This window comes from Nelumbo nucifera, chromosome 5 (genome assembly GCF_055504915.1).
Source record: "Nelumbo nucifera cultivar China Antique chromosome 5, China Antique-T2T, whole genome shotgun sequence".
In the NCBI taxonomy this organism is placed as follows: domain Eukaryota; kingdom Viridiplantae; phylum Streptophyta; class Magnoliopsida; order Proteales; family Nelumbonaceae; genus Nelumbo; species Nelumbo nucifera.
In genome coordinates this window covers 23,407,350-23,420,188 of record NC_142653.1, presented here as the reverse complement: position 1 = coordinate 23,420,188, position 12,839 = coordinate 23,407,350, and the positions used below count along the sequence as shown (strand labels likewise).

General features: G+C 37.5%; 2 protein-coding genes and 2 non-coding genes across 4 annotated transcripts; 3 read left to right on the top strand and 1 right to left on the bottom strand.

Annotated features, from left to right (window-relative positions):
- Nucleotides 1–73: 73 nt before the first annotated feature.
- Nucleotides 74–3,939, bottom strand: LOC104595818 (ESCRT-related protein CHMP1-like). The gene is made up of 3 exons (XM_088888507.1): nucleotides 1,296–3,939; nucleotides 1,023–1,172; nucleotides 74–835 (listed from the first exon to the last, which is right to left on the bottom strand). The coding sequence occupies exon 1, from the start codon at nucleotides 3,789–3,791 to the stop codon at nucleotides 3,180–3,182; it is 612 nt and encodes a 203-aa protein (XP_088744633.1). The 5' UTR covers nucleotides 3,792–3,939; the 3' UTR covers nucleotides 74–835; nucleotides 1,023–1,172; nucleotides 1,296–3,179.
- A 767-nt stretch (nucleotides 3,940–4,706) lies between these two features.
- LOC148791294 (small nucleolar RNA SNOR75) lies at nucleotides 4,707–4,794 on the top strand. Its single transcript, XR_016076998.1, has one exon. It is a non-coding gene; the product is annotated as a small nucleolar RNA SNOR75 (small nucleolar RNA).
- Nucleotides 4,795–4,975: 181 nt separating this feature from the next.
- On the top strand, nucleotides 4,976–5,049 carry LOC148791293 (small nucleolar RNA Z105). Its single transcript, XR_016076833.1, has one exon. It is a non-coding gene; the product is annotated as a small nucleolar RNA Z105 (small nucleolar RNA).
- A 5,733-nt stretch (nucleotides 5,050–10,782) lies between these two features.
- On the top strand, nucleotides 10,783–12,669 carry LOC104595815 (uncharacterized). Its single transcript, XM_010256722.3, has 5 exons — nucleotides 10,783–11,223; nucleotides 11,420–11,497; nucleotides 11,607–11,706; nucleotides 11,791–11,927; nucleotides 12,197–12,669. The coding sequence occupies exons 1-5, from the start codon at nucleotides 10,876–10,878 to the stop codon at nucleotides 12,416–12,418; spliced, it is 885 nt and encodes a 294-aa protein (XP_010255024.1). The 5' UTR covers nucleotides 10,783–10,875; the 3' UTR covers nucleotides 12,419–12,669.
- The last annotated feature ends 170 nt before the right edge of the window (nucleotides 12,670–12,839 follow it).

Here is a 12,839-nt window from a genome sequence, read left to right as displayed (position 1 = left end):
GACCAAACCGAGTGGTCAGACTAATTGATTTGGGAATCGGTTATAGATTTGGATTTGATTTTGGATCCTAAAACCATTTGACCCAGCATTGGACCAAATGGTCGGACCATTTGACCCTGGAATTGGTGGTCAAAACAGTTTTATTTTCGGTCCGGTTTTTAAAACCATAACATTAATGACGAGTAAGTGGTGTAGTGTGGCAAAGTGAATAATCCATTAAATAGGAGAGCTAAAGGGATGACAATATTCCCATAAAATCGGGGCCCTTCCGGGCAGGTTTTCTCCAATCTTAAATGAGGACAGGGAAAATATTTTTGTCCCAAATTAAGGATGGAGAAAATGTTTTTATCCTGAACTGAGGACAGGGAAGGGATAGAGTTTGCATATAATTCTCCAAATTCAATGGTAAATTAATAAAATATCTCTAAGTTAAATATTAATATTAATTTTTAAAATACCTCCAAGTTTTCCCTCAAATTCTTGAAACTCTAGGATGCCATAATTTCATTTTTATATTTTCTAATTTTTTGTTACTGTGTTTATTTGTTAAGGCCCACCATCCTACAGAATTTGCTTCCAGTTCCAGTATTTGGTTGATGAGAAAAATAGATTTGTTTGCATTAACAAGATAAGAATCACCATGAAAAAATAAAAAAATAAATACAGATACATGCTTAGAGTATGAAGTTAAATTCATTAAAAAGATAAGAATCAACAGAAAAAAGAAAAACTGTTGAAACCTCGGCCTAAAAATCAATAGATATCAGGGTGATACCTAATATCAAGATATGTGATACCTCGGCCTAGAAATCCCCTTAGTTTGCCCTGAGATGACCTAAAACAGAGCAAGAATAAAATAAATGCAAATCAATATAACAAAATGCCGAAATCTATCAAAAATACAACACAAAAACGGTAGAGATTGGTCTCTAAACACAAAGATACGGAAGCTGGAATCGAAATAACAAAATGTCGACAGTTGGAAGCTAGAAAAAAGGTACCAAAAACGGCAAACACCATACCAGCACAAGTCGGTAGAGATTGGAACATTTTGGTACAAGGAAAACACCGAATTTGGACGAGGCAAACGCCGGAAGCCAAATCTGGAGCTCTGCCATTCAAATGAACATCTTGAACGGCAATTCAAGTGTTTTCTAGCAATGGAGGTTCATCTAGATGAACAAGGATAGAGGTAGAAGACGGTGAGATTCGAATGGAAATTCATTCAATGAAAGGATATAAAAATGGTACCAAAACAAATGGTAATCACGAGAGGAAGCCAGATCTGAGATTACCTTCCAAAGAAGTCATCGGAGATGGTGTCGACGAGAAGAATATTGGACGACATGAGAGGTACGCGATGCTTGGATTTGTCGCTCTCGACAAAGTTTTCTCACCAACTTTCCCTTGTTAATGGGGTCGCACCATTTTGGTGTGACCCCGCACAAAGAATCTTGAGAACCCACGTCACATTTCTTTCTCGTCCCATCCCAATGTTTTCTTCAAAACAAACACAAGAAAACTAGAATATTTTCTAAAGATTCTTCCCATCCCATCTTCTCAGCAACCAAACGGATTGAAAGAGATAAAATGAAAAAAGGAATCGAGCTAAATCTAGGACATGCTGGAAATTTTAAAATTTTTAAACCTAAAATAAGGGAAAAAATTAGGCAAAGTTAAAAGTGAAAAACGTCACCTGCTAACTGGGTTGAACGGTTTGATGGTTTAACCGTTTGGGTTGACAATTTGTTGACTCTACCAATAGTTTTTAGTGGAAGATTAGGCTTTGCTAGAACCAGAACTACAAGCGGGTGATGGTTTAAATGGTTCAATCGTCTGGGTCAACGACGGATTGAAAACTTGAGTGAAAAAACACACTTTTCAATGAAATTATTTTAAGTTACTTTTCTAAAATAGCTCCCAAACAGACACACCTACCCACATAACACCACAGCAACATATGGGAAACATCTCATCTTCTAACATGTTATTATGTACATGGAGATGTTCCCAATGCATGGAGGTTGTGTTTTGTGGGTAAGCATGGGTAGAGTTCTTGTAGGTAAGAGATCCAGAGTCATTTCAACCCGATCCAACCCAACTTTTTTAGGTTGGGGTTGGCTTAACTCGTCCCATATTGCAGCCCTATACAAGTGTTTTGATCTTTTAAATCCAAGGCTTTTGTTGTCTGTGTTTGGGCTAACCTGACCTAAGTTGTAGCCCTAATCTGTCTAACTGGTTCCATTTGTTTTGCCTTTGCCAATTGCCATTAGGGGTGGCCACGAGTCGAGCTCTTCACGAGCTATTTGAGCTTAGCTCGTGAAAAGATCCGCTCAGCTTGGTTTCAACTGAGTTTGAGCTCGAATATATATACATATATTATAGAAAATAATATATATAATAAAAATAGGGTAAATTACAAAGACCCCCCTTGACCGTTAAGTCAGATGACGGAATGCATTAAATTATCAAAATACCCCACTAAGCTTTTTTATTTTCTTTTTTTGCCCTTTTTCTCTTAAAACCTATTTAACCTATTATTTTCCCTTTCTTCTCTTCTTTACTTTCTCCCAATAAGTCTCTTAACACCAAAGATGGTGATGGTCTGTTCGGCATTGAGAGACGCTTGATTCTTGGCCGCCTCCCCAATGAGACGCTCAGTGTCTGTAAATGCAACCCATGAGGGGGTGATCCGATTTCCTTGATCGTTCACTATAATCTCAACGTGTCCATTCTGGTAGACACCAACATAGGAATAAGTCATCCCGAGATCGATACCAATTATAGTCTCGAGCTTCAGAGATTCTTCAAAAGCCACAACTAATCCTAACAAAAATTCCAAGTATTGAAAGAGAAGAAGAAAAAGGTAAAGCAAGTAAGTCAGCAGTGAGAGAAGAAGAGCGAGACTCTGCAATCAAACAACTGAAACAAGCTCGTCGAGCATCTTACCCATAGCGAAGAGAACCAACAATGATGTTGCCTTGTATTTTGCCCCCATCTTCGTTGAATGCTTTTTTTTTTTGTTTTTTTTAATATAATAAAATTGCTTTATAAAAATGAATTTTTGATTGCTAATTTGCTAATCCATTCTAAAGATACTAACAAACATAGAAAATTAGAAACAACTCAAACATGATCATGCTCATATTTTATCATTTGATGAGAGAGAAAGAGAGAGATTAGCCTTTGGCTTTCAAGTCTGCTAGTCTCCTATTCAGCTCCTCCTTGGAAACTACTACTCCTTTTTCTTTCAACTCAACTGCTTTATTCCCAGCCTGTGGGAGTTTCAGAGATACCTCCAACCCGTAATCATTAGCTACTTGTTGCATCAAGGACCTCACCTCCTCTTTAGGAGTAGACAGAGTTGTGGTGCCCGCCATTGACTTCTCCATGAAACTAGCCTGCACCTCCATGTTTACAAAACCCTTTTTGAATCGATCCATGGTCTGAGATATCTTCTCCATGTTCCCAACAGAAAGCGCCCCTTCAAGTGACTTCACTATTCCGCTCATCGACTTCCCAACTGTCTGCAGGTTGCGTTGGCTCTCGAGTCGTGCGACTACAGCGTCAAGGCGGGATGCGAGGCGCAGATAGTTGAGCTGTTCATTGCACTTTCTGATCGCGTTTTGAGCATAGATCCTTGTGCCATCCATGTTGCCCTTCTCAATCACTTTCTTTACTTTGGCCTTCTCTGATTTCTCTTCCTGCTCACACTTCTTCGCTTCCCTAACCAGTGATTTCGATGTGAGCTTCAGCTGGATTATCTGCTCCATTAGCTTCTCCTTCCCCATTCTAGAAAACCCAGATCAGGAACTATAATCCTAGTATTAGTATGCTGGCAAAGAAGAGGAATTCTTTTATTTTCTTCTTCTTTTGGTGAAAAGAGAGGAGTTGGTTCTTCCGTTCTTATCGGCTTTGGTTTGATGAAATATCCATATGGGGAAGATGAACAGTATTTATCTCATCTAATTAATTATTAAAAGGGTAATATAAGGATTAAAAAATATCGTTACGGCTTTTTTGGAGGAAAGACTAACAGAAGGAAGGGATCTTTGTCTCAAGGTCATAATATAAAGGTGTCTTTATCACAGACCCCATAGTACAAGGGAGTCTTTATCATTTACCCATAAAAAATTCTTAATTTTAAAAAGGTAAAATAAAAAATATTTTTATATATAACTTTTTATTTTTATAAAACATTTTTCTTAAATCGACCTTGAACCTATGAATTTTTGTCTCGAACTGAACTCGAGCCCGAACCTCGTACTATTTGGATCAGCTCGAATCCACCCTTTGCCATACAAAAGGAAAAGCCTCCACCGATGGGCGATGGGGGTAATTATGTAATTTAAGCGAAAGAGAACCCTAACCCTAAAATCATACGCCTATAAAACGCAATGGCAATGGATTGGCTGTATCCAACATACCTTCTCAAAGATGCTGGGTTCAACCCTATTTTCGTTTTCATTAGCTCTTTAGAAATTTCCTGTGCAATCATTCTTCCGCTGGTTGATTTCTTCGATCTGGACCTCTGTCTCTCTGGGAGTTGGATCAATAATGTTCCTTTTATTTCTCCCTTTCCTTTTCCCATAGCATTTTTTCCATATTGTTTTTTTTAGGGATTGTACTCTGTTGGTGGAGAATGCAGGTGGTAATGATCGTTTTGATTTGTGTTCTTCATAATTTTAACATGCGAGATGGGGGTTTCTCAGTGATGAGCAAAAATGATGACGAGTCTGATCTTATTCCATTCTTTCTCCCGTGACGACAAATCGAGGCATTTGTCTGAGAGAAACCCCTTACTGATGCCGCGTCTTTTATTTTCTTTTTTGCAACAAAAGAAATGTGAAGCATGATTTGGGTTTTCGACTGTGTTTTTGTAATTAAATTTAGGTTTTGGTTGATTTTCTCTTTTCCTTTTTAATTTTTTTTTGCGTCTTTTGTTTTATTAAGTTCTCAGTTCAATAGGACAGAAGAGGCATGATGATGAAAATCTTTACATATTTTCTGATATTTAATGATTGAAATAAATCCTCCTACTCATTCTGAATGCCAACATCTTTTACTCGATGTCAACATTCCTTTTCTTAAATCTGAGTGCTTTAGTTGTACCAATCTTGTTTCATGCAACAAGTAAAAGATTGTGTCTGCTTGAATCAAAATATCAGGCCTATTGTGGTTTCGAAATTTCCCTCCTTTTCCTTGGGTGTCTCTCAAGTATGTGTTTTCTCACTTCGAGAAGGCGAGGGGAATGTTGTGGCGATGATGAGAAAGTAATTTAACTCTCTTGTTAAGTTGTTGAGGGGTTGATCCTCATCTCCCATGATTACATTTCAAGCACTTTTGAGCTACATCTTTCTCCTCCATTTTCAACTTTCGATTGATTTTACTTGCTCGATTTCAGTTACACCCTCCATTTTAACTAGGTTTTCCTTGCCTTCTTTTCATTGTCTTTCCTCTTTTATGAATCTTGAATCCTGTATTCGTGCATCTGTAATCTGCATTACAACGAAACAAGTAGTTTTTACAAGAACAAACGTATTTAGTGCTAATTTTGGCATTTACAAAGAATCAAACAACCCATTTGGAACAACGAAATCAAAAGTTGTGGAAGGAAATTTAAAGTTGTACCCCTGTACCCCCTAAAATTTGGGTTTGTCTTTGGAACTGTGGGCGTAATAAATCTTGTTACATAGCGCCACATCAGCATTTTACCCAACTATAGAGAATTGCAAAATCAAGCAAGGCGTAGTGTTTAATAACGTTTTAAGTGTAAATAAATGAGTTTATTATTATTTTTGAAAAATTCGGACATGTTCAATGCAGATTTCTAATTTTCAAACATATACTAAAATTTATCCAAACGAGTGACATATTCATCTAGGTTTTTTAGCCCGTTAAGGCTGTTGATTCACGATTGTGCGAAATGATTTGAGCTTTAAAGCAATGCTTGGCTTATCTTGTGAAAACTTTGCTTATCTTCAAAGATCTGTTACATTCTAGCCTAAATCAGTAATTATTTTACATTGTTCTTGGCACTATTGCGTTACTTTCATAGCTTTATGAAGGTAAAGATATGTACCTGGAATTCACAGGCCCGTTTGGCAAGTCTTTTTGAGAAGTTAATTTGGTACCTTTGACAGTTAAAAGACGATCAAGTTTTTACATGAAAGATCTGAGTAGCCCCAAGTTATTTTGGTAGATACATGTCTTTTTCTGTTTTTCTGTGTGGCAATAAAACACTTAAGATGCCAAAAGCTTCATTTTGAGCTTTTGAAATCAACTCAAAATGAGTTTTTTGTGTGTTTTTGGTGTTTTGGCTTTTGGCTGTTAGATACACATCACTGCAGTCTTGTGGGGGGGTTGATTTGAAATCCGCACAGAGCACAAGTGAATGATAGAACTATACTCCCACTGCAGATTAATAAATTTTAGGATGTGTTTGGGATGGATGTAAAATGTCGTCAGTGTAAAAGTACATTGATGCTGTTTTGCATTGAACCCTATAAATGATCTTGATTTACACACTCTTTCCAAATGCCAATAAAACTAGTCCAATGTAAATATTTATATCAATTTTGATTTACATTATCTCCATATGCAGCCTTAGAGTTGTTTTTGACTCTTAAATTGTCTTTTTGTTTGTTTATTTTTACCAAATGTGTTGTATTCATCTTTAATAAATCGGTAGAGAGTGGACATTTTTGTAAATTTATCATTCAAATGAGTATATATATATATATATATATATGTATATATCATAAAATTTTTGTAAATTTTTTATATTTTGTTTTTTAAAACTGGTTCAGAAGAGTTGGTTTAGGACCCTTTCATCCCCTGAACCGGTCAGACCCCGATACATCCACTTGATAGAAACACTGTTTAGTTCAGCCGTTTATTAAAAAAACATAAAAAACTGTATGCCCGGAGATGTTAGGGACTTGGGGGTAGCGATAAGTTCTTGCTTTCCCCAAGAGCATGACATTTCTTGAAACCTCTTGAGGATGTAGTGCCGATGTGGTGGTTCGAGTAAGATGATCCCATGCATCATGGGCCACGAAGAATAAATGCTTTTCACCCTAATGCAAAGAGAATCCATTTTTTTTGTCTGTAGAGAACTGCTGCCATCGTTTGTCGCCTGTAAGAGCCATCGTCAACCTGAAAGGCTTAAACCTTGTATTATTTCCATTGTCGTCATTACCCACATTTTCTTCATATTTTTGCAGATCTATACCTTGACGCAAGTCTCTCTCGTGCACCGACCTTATGGGCGATTCTTCCTGCCATCGACAGCCCTCAGTGCTAGAATTTTGGATGCTATCTTACATTGAACGCCACAAAGTCATTGAGGAAATTCTTAGCTGATAAAAATTTGTTGAACAAATGTAACTAACTATTATACAATACTCCTCAATTGTTTCTTCTGCAACATCAAAAAACATTAGTGATTGGGTCCAACAGGATAAGTTCCATATGCCACACTATTTGGGGAACCAGTTGAATCTTCCCAGGGGAGAAGCTTAGGTTAGAACCATCAGCTTGTATAATTCAGAGTCAGAGGCAGAGCTATGGCGTGAATTTGACGCTGAAAAAATTGGGTCCAGCAATGAGGTTGCAAAGAAAGTGGAGGCCAAGGGTTTATAGCTCCCTGGAAGTAAAAAATGGCAAAAAAAAAAAAAGTGTTGGAATGTGATGTGGAATCAACCCTAGATTATCCAAATTTCAGTGCTCCACGCCCATCTAATGCAAGCACTTCCTTTATTTATTAGAAGAGAGTAAATAAACAAACAAAAATTAAAGGGAAAATGAGAGAGGAATTAATTTGCCTATTATTGGACATTAGACTCTTTTATCAGCCTCATTGAAATTGTAAGTCACAAAGGAGAAAAACAACCATTGAGGGTAGTTTGGACCATTGAAACATTTCAATGGCACCCATACATCCACTGCTGTCGTTTTGACTGTTGAATGTGATTTTCATCCAAAATCAACTGTTGGATCTCAAAATATGCAAGTTAACTGTATTTCGACCATTGGATCGATTCGATGGCACCCAAATATCAAGGAAAAGTGCCACACTGGATCACCTAGATGCCCATTTCTTGAAATGCCCTTCCAAACAGCAAAAGTTCATAAAGCATTTATCTTTGCTGAATTGGCAAGTGCCTTTAAACGCTGTTTCTTAAAACGCCCACCCTAACCTTTCTCGAGGTTTTCTTCTTTGTACAGAGGTTTTCTCTTCCACCTTCGCTCCACTGGGGTGGTTCCCCTTGGGGAGCCCCCCATCTCCCTCTTCTTTTCCTCCTCCTTGTTCTCTCTAGTCCTCTTATTTTTCTTCTCCCCTTCTCCCCTTTTATAACTCCTCTCGCCCTTCTGATTTTTCCATTCCTTTGTTTCAGTTCTTTTTTGTTACTTTGTTCTTTTTGTTCTTTTCTTTGCTTCTGCTGTGCAGGGGACTTGGTTCAGGTGGTGAGCTCTTCAGTCTTTTCTTGTTGGGCGGTGGCCACGATCGCTGCTTTGATTGCCATCCATGGCTGTTTCCCGAATCCCAAATTCATTGCTGTATTGGTACAAGGGGTAATTTCGCTGCTGGTTGCAGTTTTTGGTGGCGGTTGCAGTTTCTTGGTGGCAGTTGCAGTTGTAGATTCCTGGTGACTGATTTGGTGGAAGTTGCAGTTCACCAACAAGTTCCATGGTAACGGATGCAGTTATTTGGGGCTTTGCCGTTTTTTGCGGCTTTCTCCGGTCGTGCTATCCCTGACACTTCACCCTTTTCTTTAAGCGTTCCTCCTGCCTTTTTCACTCTTATTTGGTGGATGGAGCTGGCATTAGATTGCTGTTTATTCTGTTGGTGATTCTTAACTCACCATTTGTCATTTGCAGAAATTCCTTTTTTCTCTTTTATTCACTAATTTTGTATATTTTGTTCTTTCTAAGAATTTGTCTACGGGCTTTTTCGCTTGGCACTGTTATCAATTATTTGTATGAAAGTTGCCTTAAAAATATGGGGAGATTGAGCCATTTTTCTGGGACATGCGTTTATGGTCACCAAATGCAATTTTCTTGGACAAAAATAACGCGGGTCAAGGTGCTTATGGCAAAAACGTGGGTTAATAATTCACTATCCGGGTCTAATGTGATTTGACCAGTCAGCAGTGGCACAAATTCCGGATTTGGGGTAAAACCCAGATCCAAATAAAAAAAGCCTTGAAAGCCTTGGTTTATCCAATCGTCGTCCTATTATTAATCATCAATTATTCCCCAAAATAGTCCATATTGGCATTTTAATGGTGATGCCACTTGTCAAATACAATGTAAGAAAATAGGGTTGAGTTAAACTGAATTGAAAATGGGTTTGGATTGGCATTAAGAGATCCCAACCTGCTATCTATTAGGATTTAGGAGGGTTGGCCTTGTGCACTGTAACTGAGTTTCTTTTAAGGGTGCAAATAGCATATCCATTTCTCTGAACTCTAGTATTATCCCATTGAGATTATTTAAATTTGATATGTTCATAATTGGATAATTTGAACAGATTATGGATTCACCTTTATCTATTATTCCAATCCACTAATATTTAATTGGTTTCACAAAAAAACCACTAATATTTAATCATACACACTGGTATAAATTTATACTATAAAGTGGATATTTGTCTTGAATTTTATGTAGGTTATAAAAGTTAATTCCAAATATTATCATATATGGTTTATGCACTCACATGCATAGAATGTGCTCTACGCTAGTAAGTGTAAGTTAGCATGAATGCCTACCAAAGAGTTATTTTAATTCTTCAAGTGGTCGGCTTCAAAAGAAAAGACAATAAAACTCTCCATGAAGTTTTTTTTTTTTTTTTGATAATTAGTTTCCATGAAGTTATTTCCAAATCATTTTATTTATGATATAGAAATATCAAACCATTTAGGATTGTTTTATCGATTATATTAATAATATTCATATTCAATTTATTAAAAATATTCAAATATTCAATTCTGATTTGGGTCTGACCTAAATTGAACCAAACATTAAGGCTGCATTTGGCTTGATAGAAAAATAAGAAAAACAAACAATTGAGAAAAAGTTCATAAGGAAATTTGTCAAAGTTGTTTAGAACTTTCTGCTCAAATTTCTAATTCTCTCTCATTTTTCTATCAAACCAAACATAGCTTAAAGAATCAAATTCGGATCTAGGTATATGCAATTCGACCAGTAGCGCCCAATTTTGTTGACATACGACTATGCAGTTTGCAGAAACGAAGCTGCTTCTTTTGGGCGTAAGTCATATTAGCCAACACCTTCCGGCATTTGGACTTTGCAACATGAACCTGCGAATTACACAAGTGGGAGGAAGTCAGAACAGAAAGATATGGTGAATGCTAGGGCGATGTTTGGTTGTAGCTCTTAAGCCCATATTAATCACATTGTTTGTTTGTTGTAGACTTCGTAGTTGGGAGAGGGAACGGGGAACAAGTGAACACGTGCTCCGACTTTTCGAAACAGAATCAAATCAGGTGATTCATGAGCGACAATGATGACCAAATAAAGGCCCAGTCGTGTTTGGCTCAAAACGATCGCGGCCCCACACGCTGACGAATCACGAAATTACAAAAGCGTCACGTGTATCATTTCATTGGCCCTTCTCTGGTTCAAACTTCAAACCAAACTCTCCAAGAAAAGAAAAAGCAGCCATGTCGCGACACTCCCCAGCTAATATGCCGCGAATCTTCTCATCGTTTACTCTTCGCTCTTTCCCAGTCTACCCCTCCCGTGGCAGAGGTCGGAGGATATAAATAGACATTGTGCAAACAACTTACAGAGTTCAGTTCAGACCCGAGGAGAGGAGAGGAGAGGAGACACCACACCACAGCGCTAAAAATGGCGGTACCCAGTAGTTTGCTTCGCTCTTCCAACCCTCGCCGATTCATTCTTCCTTCTTCTCTTAATTTAAACAGTCACCCACCCACGTCGTTATGGTGTTTAAGTAAGGCGGGGGCTAATGGACACAAAGGAATTTCCAATAATGGTGAGAGGAAGTCCAAGGTTGCAACAAAAGCATCCACGGCCTCGGAGAGCGTTGTATCTTCACAACCACAGACCAGCAGTGGAGCCCATCTCTCTTCCATGGTGGCAGATGTCAAGCTCGTACTTTTCAGGATCTTAGAACCCGCTGTGAAGGTGAAGAGGAAATCGTGGAAACTTCAGGCCGAGATGCTCATAGAGAAGGTACAATCTAATCTTCCCCCCCCCACAATTCTCCTAGTTCTCATCCAGAGGATTCCTGCTATGATATGCTCCTGAGGAGTCATTTTTCTTTTTCGGCTTTGAATTTCCAAAAAGAAAATGATACTAAAAAAGAAAAAAAAAAGAATTCTAAATGAAGCAAGGACTTTCCTCATTTGTTCATCAATACTCCATGCAGGTAATCCTTGACTGTAGATTTTTCTCCTTGCTGGCGGTCATGGGATCCTTGGTTGGTTCAATATTGTGCTTTGTTGAGGTAAAATATTTTCCCCTACAGAAGAAATTGATTGACTTTCCCAAACCATTCGAGAATGTCAACCCTTCTTATTATGATAAAGATTTTTATTCCGATGTTTCAATTGCAGGGCTGCTTCCTTGTTCTGGAATCATATTTCCAGTATTTTTACAATATGTCCAAAAAAGCAGATGAAGGACATGTGATAAACCTGCTAATTGAAGCCATAGGTATTACTACCACTTCTATTATTGTTTATTATTACTATACTTGGGTTAGTTTCCTGACTGCTGACAAATGGTTTTTCTTAACAGATATGTTTATTGTAGGAACAGCCATGCTTACTTTGGGTGTTGGGTTATATGCTTTGTTTGTGGGCACCAACAACATGAAGAAAGGAAATGGGGCTTTACTTTCCGGGTCCAACTTGTTTGGGCTTTTCCGCCTCAAGGTCAGCTTGTTTCCTTGGAGATCTATACTGAATACATGCATATTTCATATCCATATCTGGTTATTAGTCAGATCTGCATATGTAAAAGTATGAAATGCAAGTAATGCATGTTTCGTGCACTTCATAGTGTACTATAAAAGATTAGAAGATTAGTATTTACATAATAGATGCATATCTGTAAAGCATGTACAATTTATGGTTCAATTTACTACATGATAATATGAAGTCAGAGCTAACTACTGTGACTTGATCATTTATGTATTTTTCAGATGCTTCCAGCATGGATGGAGATACATTGTATATCACAGGCAAAATCCAGAATTGGGCATGCAGTGCTAATGATGCTTCAAGTGGGGGTGTTGGAGAAGTTCAAGAGTGTACCTTTGGTTACTCCAGTAGACCTGGCTTGTTTTGCAGGAGCTGTACTAGTTTCTTCGGCTTGCATTTTTGTTCTCTCAAGACTTTCCATGGGTGGAACAGATGGAAGATAGCAAACCATGTACATGGTTTATATAGATTATTATAGACCATAATATCAGCCATTCCATTTTCAATTTTATTTATTTATTTATTTATTTTTGAGGGAAACAACTCTAGCCCAATCATACAGATTAAAGGTTCTTTGTAGCATATATTGTATATGTTGGCATACTTTTCAGAACAATCAACAAGTGCTTTATGTAATGTTTCCTCTTAGTTTGAGGAGAAAAAGAACAATAAATAAAAGATGAACACTTTTTCAGATTGTCTAGTTTTTCTCAATTGTAGTTATTATTCTCCTTTATTAAACATTAAGGTAAGAGAATTATCAGAATTGCTCAGTATGACCAACAAGTGCTTCCCTTTTAGTTTCTTATAATGTTATACCTCACTAATGACTTGCAACCATTTACCAAGAAATGTGAGACAAAT

Excerpts from the sequence above, each read along its gene's own strand:
- LOC104595818 (XM_088888507.1), bottom strand. The coding sequence starts at position 3,791 with ATGGGGAAGGAGAAGCTAATGGAGCAGATAATCCAGCTGAAGCTCACA.
- LOC104595815 (XM_010256722.3), top strand. The coding sequence starts at position 10,876 with ATGGCGGTACCCAGTAGTTTGCTTCGCTCTTCCAACCCTCGCCGATTC. Across the intron at positions 11,224-11,419 it reads CCGAGATGCTCATAGAGAAG|GTAATCCTTGACTGTAGATT; the intron begins GTACAATCTAAT and ends TACTCCATGCAG. Across the intron at positions 11,928-12,196 it reads TTGGGCTTTTCCGCCTCAAG|ATGCTTCCAGCATGGATGGA; the intron begins GTCAGCTTGTTT and ends TGTATTTTTCAG.